Source organism: Leptinotarsa decemlineata, unplaced genomic scaffold (genome assembly GCF_025532065.1).
Source record: "Leptinotarsa decemlineata unplaced genomic scaffold, Ldec_3_MD MMD2_P_RNA_scaffold_12, whole genome shotgun sequence".
NCBI classification, from domain to species: domain Eukaryota; kingdom Metazoa; phylum Arthropoda; class Insecta; order Coleoptera; family Chrysomelidae; genus Leptinotarsa; species Leptinotarsa decemlineata.
The window spans coordinates 15,223,081-15,241,326 of NW_027412526.1; the positions used below are offsets into that span (position 1 = coordinate 15,223,081).

The 18,246-nt window shown below is 33.0% G+C and overlaps 1 protein-coding gene across 4 annotated transcripts in view; it reads left to right on the forward strand.

Moving 5' to 3' along the window:
* centrocortin (cerebellar degeneration-related protein 2-like) overlaps positions 1-18,246 on the forward strand; it is a 420,172-nt gene that overhangs the window by 390,687 nt on the left and 11,239 nt on the right. For all 4 annotated transcript variants that reach the window (XM_074174753.1, XM_074174750.1, XM_023162048.2 and 1 more), the window contains exon 5: positions 11,916-12,054. In XM_074174753.1, the coding sequence (XP_074030854.1) occupies positions 11,916-12,054 (139 nt within the window). The remainder of the gene's footprint in view (positions 1-11,915; positions 12,055-18,246) is intronic.

Genomic DNA, 18,246 nt, shown 5'->3' on the forward strand with positions numbered 1-18,246 from the left:
AAACTGGCAGTGCAAGTTTAGTTCTGAGATACATACCTAAAACATGGAGATACTGGGCCAAAGCTTTGAGACTAATCTGTCTGATGGCGTTTGACAAGCATATTAAGAAAGCAAAGTGTTTTCATCAGATTTACATTTGCACATCATAATAATAGTTATAAAAATATTGTTATCAATATAAATTTGAAGAAAAATATTCGTTGAAGAACGCTCAACCAGATCAGTTGTTTCATTTTTCTTTCTCAAAATTATTTTCAATTAAACGAAAAGTTTTATTCATGCAGCGAAAGACTAATAACGGATAACCCGTTGCATCTTTTGCTGCCTGAAATTTTCATGGATTATCTAGAGCAGGGGTCTTCAAACTTTGAAGACTTCGGGCCATAATGATTTTTTCAGTTTGTTCCAAGGGCCAATTTCTGCCCTTAACTAGACTAGGATAGTCGCAAAGTGCGTGGCTTGAGCAAACTTACGCTTTTTTTGCATTTCAATTATTATTGTGTATTGTGACACTTAACGACATCTAGTGGCGAGTAGTGGTACTATGTACTGTCTTTTTCAGCTACCCGCTAGGTGGCATTAGGCGTAATTAAATATTTGGAATTACCGCGTTGGTTCGAGAAAGTTCTGGTTCTAGCTAGTGCATTCCGATCACCTCGAAATGGCAATAATGATTGCATATAAAAAGGCTAGCGGCGCAACTGCGAGTTAGTCTGCATAGGAAAGGCGAAGGAAGCGAAACTGTCTATTGTGAAATAAAGTAACACCCGTCAATAAAAGTATTTTGATTTGACTTATTGTTTTTATGTGTGCTTTGTTAGTATGGAAAAGAAGCGAAAAATCGACAGTAATAAGGCGCTATGTTTGATTTGTAATGAAACCATAGCTGTTCTCAAAGACTATAACATTAAACGACACCATGAATCGAAACATCTTCAAAGTTACTCCAAGTATACAGGAAGCTTGCGGAAGGAAAAATTTGAAGCTTTGAAACGCGGTCTCAAATCGCAGCAATCTTTGTTTACCAAAGCGAATACTGAACAAGAGTTTGCAACTCGCGCCAGCTTTCGTGTGGCTCTTGAAATCGGAAAACGTGACAAACCATTCACCGATGGAGAAATGATAAAAGAATGCTTGATTGCAGTAGCCGAAGAAATATGCCCCGAAAAGGTAAATTTATTTAAAAGTGTCAGTTTGTCAGCAAACACCGTGGCTCGGAGGGTGCATCTCAACTGTCTGACAAAAATAGACATCATGGGTGGTTTTCTTTAGCATTGGATGAGTCAACGGATGTGTCAGATACTGCTCAGGTGTCGATTTTTATTCGCGGAGTAGATGAAAGCTATGAAGTGTATGAGATCTTGATATTGATAGTAATCACGGCACGACAACTGGGGCAGATATTTTTAAGGGAGTTGAAAATGCCATTAATACAAAGAACCTTCGATGGAGACATTTGAAATCTATAACAACTGATGGAGGCAAAAATATGTATGTTAAAAATAAAGAAGTGGTTGCACTTGTGTCAAAGGCTGTAGAAAATGATGGTGGTTCAAAACCATTAGTCTTACATTGTATCATTCATCAACAGTCCTTGTGCGGAAAATATTTGGATATGTCTGAAGTTCTAAAACCAATCATATCAGTTGTTAACTTCATCAGATCCACTGGGTTGAATCACCGACAATTCCGCGAGTTTATTCAACAGATTGGAGGAAATGATTTACCATATCATACTGCCGTACGCTGGCTTAGTTGCGGAAAAGTCCTTGCGCTTTTTTGAACTTCGAGCAGAGATCGAAATTTTTTTAAATGAGAAGCAGCGCCCTTTTGCCGATTTAGAAAATAGTGAATGGATGTGGAAGTTAGCCTTCTATGTCGATTTCACAAATCATATGAACGAACTGAATTTGAGATTGCAAGGAGAAAATCAGCTACTCCCTGATTTATACACCAATATCAAATCCTTCAGGCAGAAAATCATACTATTTCAATCGCAATTACGTAAAAAATGTTTCACACATTTTGAAACATGTGAAATATTCAGCCACACAACAGAGACTGAATTTCCCGTCAATTTTGCAATCGAAACTTTGAGTGCTTTGAAGATAAATTTTGATACTCGTTTTTCAGATTTTGATGTCATAGCGAATGAAATAAAGCTTTTTCAAAATCCTTTTGATTCTGACATTGAAACCCTGGCTCCGGAAATCCTAATGGAAATTATTGATTTACGGTGCAGTGATATGCTTAAGAACAAATATCAAAATTCATCTTTGTTGGAATTTTATAAGAGTCTTCCACTGGAACACTTTCATGATTTGCATAAATTTGGTCGTCGGTTGTTTTCTGTTTTTGGTACTACTTACTTGTGTGAGAAAACGTTTTCCAAGATGAAGTACACAAAGAATGTTTACAGATCTCAATTAACCGATGAGCATCTTAAATCTCTTTTGAAAATTGGTACAAGTAAAATTGATCCACAACTACAAAGTATTGTCGGTGGAAAATCACAATTACATAAATCTCATTAGTGTTTTTGTTTTACTGTGATTCATTTCAATTATTTGTTAGTTATTAATATGCTTAAACTTAGATACTTAAGTTAAGTTTTCTTTGTCATCATTTCTGTCGTTAAGTTTTACCTTGCAAGTAAATAAAACCGAGTAATTATCATTCTGTGTTTTCTCCATCAACTTATCACAGCAATAGTAACAACAATTAGGTAATCATTGGCTGTCGCGGGCCAGATTGATGACAGTAAATCATTGGCTAATGACACTGGCGGGCCGGATTTGTCCCGCGGGCCGTAGTTTGGAGACCCCTGATCTAGAGAATGAAATCCGTAATAATCAATTAATTAGCTTCTGGTACAGATACGTTGATGACATTTTTAGTATGTTTTACTGGTACAGCTAGGCAATTAAGTTTGTCGAATATGTGAATTCCATTCACCGATCAATAAAATTCACCACTGAAAGGAAGCTAAATAATGAATTACCTTGACTTGATTGACTATTTCTAAAATCAATAATAAAATAATAAACACACTTTTGCAATTTTTCACAAACCATCTTATACAAACAATGTTACATAATTCCCTAACACTATGAGGTCCAGGTCTACCCATCCTCAAGAAACGATATCGTCCGCTATAGGACATTGTTATAATATTGCTTGTTTTTTAAATAAGGAATGCTTGGACATGAAACGAATAATATATCAGGAGCATAAAAGTTGACTTGTGGCTCTTGCCCAGAACTTTATATTGGTCAAACGGGAAGAACTTTTTTCCATAAAATTGAAGAGAAAGAAACTAATTCAGTTTCTTGAATGGAAAGACCAATTTCACATTTGCAAACCATCTTTTAGCAGGACATGAGTTCAATCATGACTATGAGGTGTTATATTTAGAAGAGAAAAGTTTGAATGCTTAGAAATAAATAGATTTAATAATGCATGTAATTTACTGAATGACCAAATAGAATTGAATCAACTCCCCCTCACTGAATATTTTTTCAAATTTGAAAACTGGTTATTAACTAATACATAAGATCAGGTAATTCCATTCACTACAGGTTTATTCAAATGAGTTTGTACATTTCTTCTTTTCTTATGTTAAGGTTAACTGATTAATTCCCAATCTCAGGTACATTAAATATCAATTGTATATATAATACATTAAACGTGTAGATTTAAATATTCATTAATTCATCAGTTTGGGCTTCCATTGTCTAATATGATAAAAATGATTTTAAATCTCTGAAAGAACCAATAAAATTGATTATCAAAACGAATAGCTGAAAAAAAACCAATTATATTGAGCAAAAACCCAGAAATGATATTACAATAAAATAAAATACAAGCAAAAAATTGATCGAACAATTAAATATATTTTCAATAGAAACATCGTGAAGTAACTTGGCTTGAAATCTTTCAATTTTTATTTCTTTTCAAATGTTTAATCTTTTGCATGCATTTTATTTTATTGTAATTTCATTTAAGGGGTTTTACTTAATATAGTTGTTATTTTCAGCTATTCATTTTAATTTTCAATTATATTGATTCTCTTAATTCTTAAATCTATTTATTTCTGAACATTCAAACTTTTCTCTTCTGAATGTAACATGTCATAGTCATTATTTAACTCATGTGACAAGAGCCACAAGTCAACTTATATACTCCTGATCTATCTAACACTAAAGTTTTGTCTTTATTGAATTTAATAAATTTGCCTTAACTATTGTAAAACTGTTTAGTGAAAATCTCACAATAAAGTGTTTCTTGAATACGTTATGGATTTTCATCAAGTATCGGCCGATTCCGTCACATACGTCTAGTTGATCTACTTATTTTGTTTGTTATGGTGTACTGAATTATTACTATCAGATGATTAACACTGAAACTATCTCAAACAATTCTGGCAATATCTCAAAACAACAACAGACAAAGTAGTTAGTTTAAAAGAACAACCAAATGTTAAAGAACTAGATTTTATGATTGGTCAAATGACAAAACAAAAATGATTTTAGGAATTGCGGAAAAATAGTTTCTTGAAATACAAGAGGCAAATATTTCATTTCTTCATCAGACACTGAATATATCACAGCATGTTTCGAAAAATTTTAGTTACAGAAGATTTTGTAAGATATACTTGTTAAAATAAAACACCAAGAGCAAATTTCCAAAGAACAATTATGGATGTATTTCATAAAGCAAATTCAGAATTAAAAAAATTAACATATTGGTATCCGAAATATTTGTTTGGGGAAAAAAAAAGAAACATTAAAAAACTTGAACATATCGAAGCCACAATCGGATATTCCAACGATAGACTAATCTAGGATCAACTTTGTGACATGGGATTGAAACCGTATTCAGTTGAAAACGGGCATCAAATGACTATCTAACAACTTCTATTTTGATCAAATTTGCATTTAAATATCACAATACTATGGATAAGTAGGTAGGCCAAAGTGAGTGGGTCTATTCAAAACTCCTCTGCTTCCTCGAGAGTGTATTGTAGCACCAATTCAAATTAGAACAAATGACTTTAGCTTATCAGCTGGGTCAGCTGGCAAGAGTGGGACTAAATAGGCACAGAGTATGTGTTCTGCTAACAAGGCCCATATAACCTTGTTAAGAACAGTCTAGTGAGTTCCTGATTAGTGGTCAGCCTGCGACTACCTTCGTCAGGTAGATAAACACAACAAATGTATGACTTGGGCAGTAGTTCTTCTGTAACATAGTTCATGGAGGTGCCTCTCGTGACTGCACCCATCGGTCAGGAAATGCTCCTCTGGTCATCTCAGGTAGCCCAGGCCGGAATGTGCCGCTCTAGAATTTTACCTGCGGGCCGGGCCGGCTTTGAAAATATCCTCTACAGCAACCATAATCTCGTACTGAAAAAATTCTAGTTGATTGTTCGATATTGGAGTTGTCGGATTTTCGAAGTGCAAGATTCCCACCTTAATGGCCGCGGTAACATTTCCATATGATAGTAGTCAGCTATACATGCGATATATTATATTCAGCCATGCAGTGCTTTTTCGCCTCACGTTTGGGGGAAACATCTTTTGAGAGTAAGCGTTTGCTGACCTGTTTAGGCAGAAAGGTTTGTTTCCTTTTCTCACGCAGATTCTGCTTCTGATAATCAAGTTCTGAAGTTATCCACATCCACAAAGTACACTGAGAAAAAAAATATCGCATTATTATTTTTTCATTTACCAACTCTGCACACCTACCATTTTTCAATATGATACGCTAATTGACTGAATTAGTAAAAAAACAGAATCGTCCTAGTTTATTAAACTGTCTGAAGGGGTGAAAATGGGGTGGAAATATTTTAAAAAATCGTAACATGAAAAATCGACTTTGTACACCTACAAAATTTAGATATGTTATTCCCAATGATCTACTCGGCAGAAAAAACTTCACGTCATACTTTTCCAGGTCATCTGAGAGGGTGAAAGTGGGGTGGAAAATTGAAAAAATCGTATCTTTGAAAATTGAATGTGTGCACCTATGAGTTTGAGATATGTTATCTATCATGATCTATTCGACACAAAAAACTTCAGGTCATAATTTTTCAGGCCGTCTGAGGAGGTGAACATGGGGTGCAAATATCAAAAAATGTCTTAACATGAAAAATTGACTTTGTACACTTACAAAATTGAAATTTGTTATTTCTGATGATCTGTTCAGCTGAAAAACCTTTCCAGGCCGTCGGAGGGGGTGAAAATGGGGTGGAAAATTGAAAAAATCATATAATTAAAAATTGAGTTTGTACACCTACAAGATTAATATATGTTATTCCTGACACCCGATTTGACGAGAAAAACTTCACGTTATAGTTTTCCAGGCCGTCTGAGAAGGTGAAAATGGGGTGGAAACTTAAAAAAAAATCATGTTTAAAAATTGATTTTGTACACCTACAAGATCGATATATGTTATTCCTGACACCCGATTTGACGAGAAAAACTTCACGTTATAGTTTTCCAGGCCGTCTGAGAGGTTAAAAATGGGGTGGAACTTGAAAAAATCATATATTCAAAAATTGAGTTTTTACACCTACAAGATTGATATATGTTATTCCTGATGCCCGATTTGACGAGAAAAACTTCATGTTATAGTTTTCCAGACCGTCTGAGGGGATGAAAATGGGGTGGAAACTTGAAAAAATCATATATTCAAAAATTGAGTTTGTACACCTACAAGATTGTTACAATTGTTATAATTAATAAATGGTGTAAAATATTTTCAAAAACATGCTTTTACACTAACTCTAATGTTCTCTTTTGCTTTGGTTTTATGGTTTATGAAAATCAAGAGGCTGATATATTTCTTTGAGGCTATTTATTACTACAGTTCAATCAGATATGTATTCATATAGAGCATCTGAAAAATACTGACTTTGTAGCGTTGTCAGACTGTTTTCGAAGTATCTAGTCCTACATACATTACACTAACATTTATCAATTCATTACATTAAACAACTAATATGGTGCAAAAGTTTCTAGTCTACTCAGAACTGAAAAACTCTGACACGTTGTTTTTATTTGTTGAATCGACCATCAGGAGAATCTCAATCTTGTAAGTGTTTAAATTCAATTTTCAAATATATGATTTTTTGAAATTTCTACCCCCTTAGACGGCCTAGTCGTCCATCATGATCTATTCTGTCGAATAGATCATGATGGAAAATATACCTCAAACTTGTAGGTGTACTCATTCAATTTTCGAAGATACGACTTTTTCAACTTTCCACCCCATTTTAACCCCCTCAGACGGAATGGAAAACTATAACGTGAATTTTTTCTCGTCAAATCAGGTATCAGGAATAACATATCTCAATCTTGTAGGTGTACAAACTCGATTTTTGAATATATGATTTTTTCAACTTTCCACCCCATTTTAACCCCCTCAGACGGCCTGGAAAACTATAACGTGAAGTTTTTCTCGTCAAATCGGGTATCAGGAATAACATATCTCAATCTTGTAGGTGTACAAACTCGATTTTTGAATATATGATTTTTTCAACTTTCCACCCCATTTTAACCCCCTCAGACGGCCTGGAAAACTATAACGTGAGGTTTTTCTCGTCAAATCAGGTATCAGGAATAACATATCTCAATCTTGTAGGTGTACAGTCAATTTTTAAATATATGATTTTTTCAAGTTTTCACCTCATTTTCACCCTCTCAGACGGCCTGGAAAACTATAACGTGAAGTTTTTCTCGTCAAATCGGGTGTCAGGAATAAAATATCTCAATCTTGTAGATGTACAAAATCAAATTTCGAATATATGATTTTTTCAACTTTCCACCCCATTTTCACCACCTCAGACGGCCTGGAAAACTATAACGTGAATTTTTTTCTGTCGAATAGATCATCAGGAATAACATATCTCAATTTTGTAGGTGTACAAGTCGATTTTTCATGTTGAGACATTTTTTGATATTTTCACCCTATGTTCACCTCCTCAAACGGCCTGGAAAACTATGACATGATGTTTTTTTCTGTCGAATATATCGACATGGGTAACATATCTCAACCTTCCAGGTGTACACATTCAATTTTCGAAGATACGATTTTTTCAACTTTCCACCCTATTTTCACCCCCTCAGACGGCCTGAAAAACTATGACGTGAAGTTTTTTCTGTCGTATAGATCATCAGGGATAACATATCTGAATTTTGTAGGTGTACAAAGTCAATTTTTCATGTTACGATTTTTTTAAATATTTTCACCCCTCCATACAGTTTAATGAACTAGGACGGCTCTGTTTTTTTACTAATTCAGTCAATAAGCGTATCATATTGAAAAATGATAGGTGTGCAGAGTCGATAAATGAAAATTTTCATTTTTAATAATTAATAATTAATTAAATAATTAATAATGCGATATTTTTTTCTCAGTGTACTTTGTGGATGTGGATAACTTCACACCCGTAACAGGAGACAACTCGAAAACTATCAAGTACATTAACTCTATCCCTGCAATAGTAGAACGACACAATGGAAGTGATGAAAAAACCTGTGATTCCTTATGTACAATTCAACCAGGATTATTGTATATGTAAATGTGGGAAGTTTAGTAGCTCATAAGACTGATATTATTCTAAATCCAGCACTGATAGTTTTAAGTGAAGCGAGAACAACTCTAGATGTTAGCAATGCTGAAATATATATGTGATAGTAGCAAGGCATTCTGGAGGGGTTGTCATATGGGATAACAGAATACAAGGTGAAAAAATCTTTGGTCAGTGAACCTAACTACTGGATTCAGTTTGTTGAAATTAAAATCAATGGAAAGAAATGGTTAATAGGAGGTATTTTTCATTCGCCTAATCAAAGCCATTCTGGGTTTCTGGATAGTCTGGAAAATATTCTTGAAAATTGTTTCTATAATAAAAAGTGTACTCTAATTGGAAATTTCAATATTGATTTAAAAAAAAGACAGTTTTTATAGTAAAAAGGTCATAAATATATTCAACTCATTTGGAATTAATCAACTTGTTACTGACTACACGCGAGTGACAAATAACAGCAAAACTCTTATTGATTATGTGATCTCTAATAAATCAAATATACGAACTGCTGTGTACATGATGTACTAAAAATATCTGATCATTCTATAACATCATAACTGATGTAGGAAAGAAATTTCAAACAAATTAATTCGTGTAAGAAATATAAATGAAAGTATATATAAAGAAATCAATTTAGAACTTCTCACTGTTAATTTGAACTTGAATACAACCAATGTGAATGAAATATTGGATGGAATTGAAACAAAAGTTACTGTAATTGTGAACAAAATAACACCTGAAAAGCAAATACAAATTGAGTCAAATCAATTACCATTCTATGACAGTGAACTGAAAACATTATCAAGAGAAAAAGATATAGCTTATAAAAATTTCAAAAAATGTGCAACCGCTGGAAGAGAACAAAAATGGCAACAATGTTAATACTCTAAAAGAAAAAGAAAAACTTGTTTTGAAAATAAAACTGATGAAAATAAAAAAGATCCAAAAATTATGTGGAAATGTCAAAAACAACAAGTCAAACCAGTAGAATCACATAATATAAAGAGAATTATGTTTGAAAATAGTAATGGTAAAAAAATATGTGATAATCCAATAGAGATTGCCCATAATTTCAATGAATACTTTGTTAACGGTGTAATTGAGATAGAAAATAGTATATATTGTCATGAGATATGGACACCGAATAATTATAAACCCATAAACAGTAAGTTGAGTCAATTCAAAAATATAAACATGATAACTTTACGTAAGATAATTTTTTCTCTTGATGAAGTAAATAAAAGTGAAATTATAAATAGTAAATTTCTAAAAGAAACTTTCGATGTTTCTGGGCATATAATATTGAACTTTATAAATACTTCCATGTACACGAGACTGTTTCCAAACCAGTACAAAGTTAGTACAGTGACTCCAATTCCGAAAATACAAGTGATGCAAGTAATTTTCGTCCAATAAACAGTCTTTCAACGCTTGAAAAAGTACTGGAACTGTCAGTATATGAACAACTAGTTACATACTTTAACGGAAATAATTTATTCATCGAAAATCAGTCTGGTTTTCGTAAGAATCACTTATGCGAAACAGCATTACAACTAACAGTCACAGAGTGGAAAAAAGTATTGATAAGAAAGAATATATTGTTGCTATATTTCTATATTTCGAGCGTGCCTTATAAACAATTAATAGGAAAACTTTAATCAATAAACTGAAGAATTATGGTGTAACTGGAAAATCTTTAAACTGGTTGGATAGTTCTTGAGCAAAGAAGTCAAAGAACCAAAATTTGTGATGTAATGTCGATTCAAATTATAAATGACATAGGTGAACCACAAGGTTTGGGACCACTGCTATTCATTATTTATATAAATGATATCAACTATGTACCTGGTTCACACCATATTAATTTATTTGCTGATGATACCCTTGTATATACAGAAAACTGTGATTTAAAAGAAGCTATACAAAATATCAATATATCTTCAAAGAACATTGAATTATATCTACAAGTGAATAAACTCAAATTGAATATCAATAAATCTAAGGCAATGATTGTTACAACAAATTCGAATCAAAGAAAGATTGATACTAACGACAATAATATCAGCATATTCAATAATCAACTCACAATTGTAAATGAAATTAAGTACCTAGAATTCATTATATACCATCAATTAAATTTGAATAAGCATGCCGAATATACCATTAGAAAGATATGTAAGAAAATTGATGTTTTTTCTAGAATTTCAAAATCTTTATCAACCTTTGCTAGACTAACATGTTACAACTGCATAATAAGGCCACACTTTGACTACTGTGCCACACTGATGTATCTATTCAACCAAAATCAAATTGGACAGTTGCAGAAACTACAAAATCGAGGTATGAGAATCATTTTGAGATGCAATCAGTATACCCCTATGTTGAATACTATCTATGTTGAATACTCTACAGTGGCAGCCGGTACATAAAAGACTGTATTATTTGAGCATGATTTTTATTTTCAAAATTACGAGTGGGATACAACCAGCCTATCTTAGCAGATATTTAGTTCGAAATAGTGACATTCATTCATATAACACAATACATTTTATAGATCCCGAACAAACTATAAGAGTGGAATGAATTCATTGTTCTTTAAAGGTTTAGATAGTTTAAATAAGTTACCTGATGAAATAAAACATGTAAATTCCTTAAAAGTATTCAAAAAGTTATTATTAGAATATATCAAATTGTAATACATGACGCACTGTAAAATTATATATGTATATAAATTATTCATATATGCATAACTATATATTGTATATTATGATTCCTAAAATAAAGTCTACTACTACTACTGATTAACAGGACCGAGAGTTGAAGAACTGTGAAGCTCCTGTTCTTGATCCGCCGTCACCAGATGGGCAGTTGGGGTCGTTCACTCGACTCCATCTTCTGTGTGGACTCATTGTTACTCAATGGTCCATAAGGTTCCACTAGTAGCAAGTAAATGTCCATCGCGGCAAGCCCCGCATTAACGAGACATAGATTTCTGTGAAGGGCGGCCATTGTCCCGAAGGTTCCGTTCCGTAATGTTGAATGGAACAATTCAATAGAATCCATTCAACATGCTGGAGATTAAATCCAACGTTCTCAGGAAGTTAATTCCACATAAACGCCGTTCTTCAAATGAGAGAGTCTATTTTGGAATTTTCAATCTATAGATTTGAAATGCCAACTTGCAGACTTGAAATATATCAGTCTATTGATTTTTTATTAAAACTCATTAATACCGTTTATTGTAGATTATCACTATAAAGGGTTTTACAAAAACCGAGGTTTTTGTATATACAAGGAATATTTCATGAAAATTGTAATTTTTCAGACAAGGCCAGATATGTAGCAGGTGTCTACGCAATGTTGACTACAGCGAGAGCGAAATCCTTGACGATGATAGTTCTAGCGTGCTGGAAGAAATGATGGAGCCAATAATGCATCATTCTTCATTCTCCATGCAAGTTCAGGTGAGAGAGAAAATGCTCGTGAGGTATCTGGGCTTTTGGAGTTTAAGACAGTGCTTCTTTTGAATGCTTGACATTGCGCTATGGTGGTTGGAAGTTCAAAGTTGCAATATAATGGGTAAATGTTATCACAGCAAATATTTTTCATTTTATTCATTTATCTCGTTTAGTTTAGTTGAGGCTCATATGCTTTGCATGGTTTCATTTTCTTTTAAGGGTCTGGATTGAAACGATTTGGCTGTGAGTATTGATCTCTTGTATTTGTATCGAATACGTGGCAGTTGTAATTGAAATACACAAAAACTTGTCGCTGAACAAGTGAAGAAACTTATATGTGTTATAGAATAGTTAAGTACATTCGTAACAATCAGTTGTATTCCGGTTGATCCAAAGGAATACCAAACACTACAACATTAATAATATTTTTTTTTCAAAAACTACACCTCACTACTTGATCTCCACACTTGACAAAGCTACTGTGCTAGCAAAACATGTGATATATTTTTCAAATAAAGTTTGTGGAGATCAAGTCGTTTGATATTGTAGTAGTTTTTGATATTGATACTATGAATCTTCATCAAGTAACAGCTGAATCAATCAGAAAAATAATAATAATTACTTATCAGAATTTATATATCTCATGTATCAGTACATTGTGCACACAGTGCATACAGTGCATTGCAGTGTTTTCAATTATGCAATCAATAGAATATATCGGGTAAGGATTTCATTTGGAGCACATGTATTTTTTCTGTGTTGGCCAGTCTGTTTATTTGTTATTGGCGTCAGTTGCCCTGTTGATTGTTCAAGCCATTACCTCAAGTTAATATAAAGAATCTTGATAACAATAATTTCCATGAGAACGGCAAATACAACTCAAAGAGGGACAACATAAACGATTCACACTGATAGACAAAATAACCAACTCAGAAAAAAAACATTAACTGAAAACTCAAACTTGAAAACGACTTCCAAATAAAATTTAAAAATCATCTACAAGTGATAACAGACACTTTGAAAAATACAAGTAGAAGCTAATATAGAAAAAATACATGTCTTCTAAATGAAATCCTAACCCGATATGGTCTATTTGAAATATAGTAAAGTATGTGGAAGTGTGTACAAATGATGCCAAATATGTCAGCTCCCAGTCTTGAATATACAAAACTTTCTATAAAAGTAATCGAAAACGAAAGAGCCATTATCAGGAACTTCATCAATATTAAAAAAACGCAGTGACAGTAATTTTTTTATTACGAAACACTTCTTTCCCGTATTTGTGACAACAATACTTGTACTTGGGCCTACTTTCTACTGTAATGATTGCTGAATTTCACTAGTTCGGACTTCCATTGTCTACTATATAAAATGATTTGAAATCCCTGAAACAATTAAAAAAGAAGAATTAAAAATGAGATAGCTGAAAATAATAATTATATTAACTAAAATAAACCTGAACAGCTATCTCATTTTTCATTCTTCTTTTTTAATTGTTTCAGGGATTTCAAGTCATATTATATAGTAGACAATGGAAGTCCGAACTAGTGAAATTCATCATGAAACATTGTCAATCACCTTCAAACAAATGTAATGATTGTCTTCACCAAAATAAGTTAAAGGGTAATAAATCTGATGACAGCAGATGGACGTCAACGCTGCCTCTTCTTTCACATCAATTCCAATGTCATTTGATGCTCCTGTCGTAAACGTTAAAATTTCGGATAGTACCTACTTAAGTATTTTGACGTGTAGATTACGAATCCGAAATGAAAAAACTGTGCTCTCTCTTGATTCCAGAGTTATAGCTATCCAAAGTTCCGTAAATTGCAACTTTCAATACTTCTTTTTGCGCAACAGAAACTATAGAAAAAAAAAGTATTTATTCATCACATCTCCTTCACATCGTACTTCATTCACCATCTTCACTCCTCAGTTTAATAATCAACGTTTTTTCTATAAAAACATTTTAACAACTGACGGAACTGCTTTTTTTCGAAATTCCTCTAGTATATAACCGCACAGTGTAGAGAGAACGAATCCATTGATGTACAATGAAGAGTTTCAGAACTTTGGGGGGCTAAAAATAAAGGAAAGCTCCAATTTTTTCTTCCGAGTTCGTAATCTTCACATCAAATTACGTAGGTACACACAATTTTTTTGAAAGGACAGCCCATCTTTTCCTAAAAAAGACGCACGATGGTACCAACACCGTATATTTTGATTGCACTGCACTGTAAATAACAGAGAAAAAGGCATAAGCATGGGTCCTTCAATATGAAATCGATATCAATAAATTCAGTTCTAATATAATTGATAGATTAGCAAAGCTGATACATAGCTTCATCAAAGCTGTGGAGAGAAATACTATTTCCAGAACTTCATCGGAAATATATTTGCATCGGCAATCATGATCAATTCATTGGTCTTATTTGAAAATCCAGGTTTTATAATGTTTATGTTTGCAATAGTCTACCAATTTTCTTCAGTTTGATTAGAAAAAGTATTTGTTAACGCACATCTGTACATTTCAAACATTATAGCAAAGTGTTCTGTCAGCTGCAACCATCATAATGAGAGTTATGCTTACACAAGGTCTCAGATTTCAGACAAAAGTTCATAATATCATCTCGAATATCAGTTAGTTTTTCACATTGTCTGAATTGGAGTCGAATTCGGTACAACTCACAAATTCAGAGCTTTTATTAGTTTCAAGATAAGGAGAACACATCTTTTTTGTATACTTTTCATTTTCAAAGACCAGCTCAAAATTATTTCTTGAACCACTCTCTAATATTTATTATACAACGCACTGGTTATTCACCGAAACTTTTTATAAACACAAGTGTTCATTCAGCTCTCGGCTCGACTTTTACCAACCAAGTTGACGTCATCACAAGATGAATTGAATTATTCGACTTTTAATCGGACAGAAATCGGCGGATCTCTACACGTTTTCGAAATGTTGGCGCAGTTCTTGATATCATCTCTTTCGCATTAGTTTGCCCACCCTGTATTTAAAAACGTCAAATAAGAAATAACCTTGCACATTTTGAATATTCACTCAAGCGGTTTCTAGAAAATACATTTGATTTACATTTCATGACATTCGAGTGGAATTGGAACTTGTATCAGAAATTATGTTTTTGATGTATACAGTTGTGACTTTGTGATTGCTAGAGGGAAACTTCGAAATAATTGGCATGTTAGTAGCATCAATATTGTAGACTCTTTTCCATCATTTTTGTTTTTTGATAATGATCAAATTCGAAACTGTAGAGGCGAAAAGTAAGTGATATACGTGGACTGTTCAAAAAAATAAGGTGAATGTTCAAATTTCGCGGGATGCGTACAATCGATTAGAGATTTTTCAATTTTTTTTTAATATTTTTACACCCTTCTTGGGCATATGTTCACAGTTTCAGTTGTTTAGGATGTTTAGTTTGTTGGTGAGAGGCATAAAGGTTAGAAGTGTTTTTCGTGTTCGGCGATGTTGTACTATCGAAAAATTAGATCAAAGAATTTGCATTAAATTTTGGGTAAAAAATGGAATTGAGTGATCAAAAACACTCGAAATGTTGTCAGTGGCATACGGTGATTGTACTTTGTTCAGAAAAACTGGTACAAGCTTTTCACAGAAGGTCGAAGAAAATGTTAATGACGACGCTTGCCCTGAACATCCCAGCACATCACTAATCGATGAACCTAAGTTCGTTCCAGAATTGTAAAATTGTGACCAACAAACAAAAAAAAAACAAAAAAACTGTTTTTTTCGATTACTGTGGCGTGGTGCATCAGGATTTCTTGCCACATGGTCGAACGGTGAATAAGGAGTATTTTATCTTTACATTTACGAGAAGCAATGAAAACTTCCGGTACTGTTGAAAAACAATTATGACTTTTGCATCACGAGACTGCACCTTCTCACTCGTCATTGCTTGTTCATAATTTTTTGGCCAAAAACAACACCGTAATAATGCATCAGACACCGTATTAACCAAATTGGCTCTCGTTCGGCTTTTTTCTGTTTCCAAGAATAAGAAGGCCCATGAAAGGACGGCATTGAGGAGGCAATAGTCGAATGGCTGAGAGATATCAAGGAAATGCCAAAAAGTGCACATCAGAACTGATTCGAGGATTGGAAAAATCGCTGGCACAAGTGCATTGAATTTATGAATAAATTAATATTTTTTGAGAACAATGGAAATTCACCTTATTTTTTAAATAACCAGCGTATTGTATAATACAATATTATACTCTTGTGAATTCGTAACATAATTCTGCATTCCATATGGAACGGATTTTTTATTATTTTTTTCACGTATCATTATAGTTCATTTAGTTTTAGTTGACAAACCTAAATATTCGATGGCCTTATAAATATGAAAACTTTCAAATATGCTATACAAGGTGGGGCACCTCATACGATAAGCCCCTGTAAACCAAACCAGTAATTTTTCGAGCATTTCTCCATTTGATTGTGTGTATATTGATTGAAAGCTGCAAAAGAAAATTATTTTGGAATCTACAGGGTGACTCAAAAAAGTGTGACATATCGAAGTTGTGTTTTTTTAATGGAACACTCTGTATTTCGTCACACTTTTGAATAGGCCAGGAAAAATAATATGATTTCCTTTGAGTTAGGTCTATGTACCTACCGTTCTTGAGTAATTGATTTTTTTATGAAAATGCTAGGTAAAATTGGAAACTAAATAACATTGAAATGTTTAGAAATCATCCCTTCAAATTCTGACCAAACATAAAACAGGTTTTGGGTTATTGATTATAAAACCATTTTTCTCAATATTATTCACAATGTTCAAAAATCATTATCACTGTTTTATAATATTGAGCAAATTCAACTTTGTTATTTCAAATCAAACACCCTGTATTTTTATGGTCTGAACAATATACAATTTGATAATCTTTCATTTCGAGGTTTTCTATATCTAACTTAAATAGTTTTTCAGATATTGGCTTTTTTCAAATTGCAATTCTCATTTCAATGCATTCTTTGAATCGGCATTTATCAACTTATTGAAAGAATTCTTATTGGTCAAGAGCGGATAGATCTGATTTAAGCGATTGGTGTTTAGAGAATTGCCTTTTGGCGTCGAGGGCGTATGTCCAAAAATATCCGAACCGAAATCTTCCAAACAAAATTGTTTTCAAACGATTGGCTACATGTAGGACAGCTTATAAAAAGGCGAATAGACCAAAAACTATCATTGGAAATGAGGAAAATTAATGTATTATTATGTGATCAATCAAATGAAACCCTCGTACGGATCAACGTAGGATCAAGAAAGATGTGGGGATAAGCAGACGGAGGATAATAAAAAATACAAATTTCACCCGTACCGTATTCAGATACACAATGAAATAAACTTCCATCGTCGAATCGAGTTTTGTCTATGGATTCCGAACAAGTTCAGTAGGGATGACCATTTTTTGGATTCTATTTTGTTTTCTGATGAATCTACTTTTCATAACAATGGCTTAGTGAACAGATACAACTTACATTATTATAGTGATTTGAATCCTCATTTTTTTCGCACTCTGGATCACCAGAATAGATGGTCTGTTAACATGTGGGGAGATCTTTTTATACAACATAATGGTCGAATGAAATTTTTTTCTATAATATTGTTTCATATCTGTATCATTATTCAACGGATGAACTATACATCAGTTCTCAAATACTTGAAAACTGCACTATGTATTTTTTGTAATCATCTCTGCAACAGTCGAAGCCCTCTCCAAGGCCAATGTTATCGTTGCCGCATAAAAATGCTTAATTGTAATGAGTTAACATAATGTTGGACTGTATTGTCCAATCATACTGTAAGAATAATATTTTTGGAAAGAATAAATCAGGATATATCTAGATATATTTCACTAGTTCTGACTTCCATTGTCTATTATATAAAATGATTTGAAATCCCTGAAACAAGTAAAAAAGAATAATTAAAAAAGGATAGTTGAAAATAACAATTATATTAAGCAACAATAAACCTGAAATGAAATGATAGTAAAATAACCTACAAGTAAAAATATAATAATTGAATAAATCAAAATTAAAGGAATGCAAAAAAGAAAGAAAATAATAAAAAATAAAAAAGTGTAGAGATTCCAAGTCACGTTAGTTCACGACGTTTCGATTGTTGGTATCTACAATCGTCTTCGGGTGATGACTGG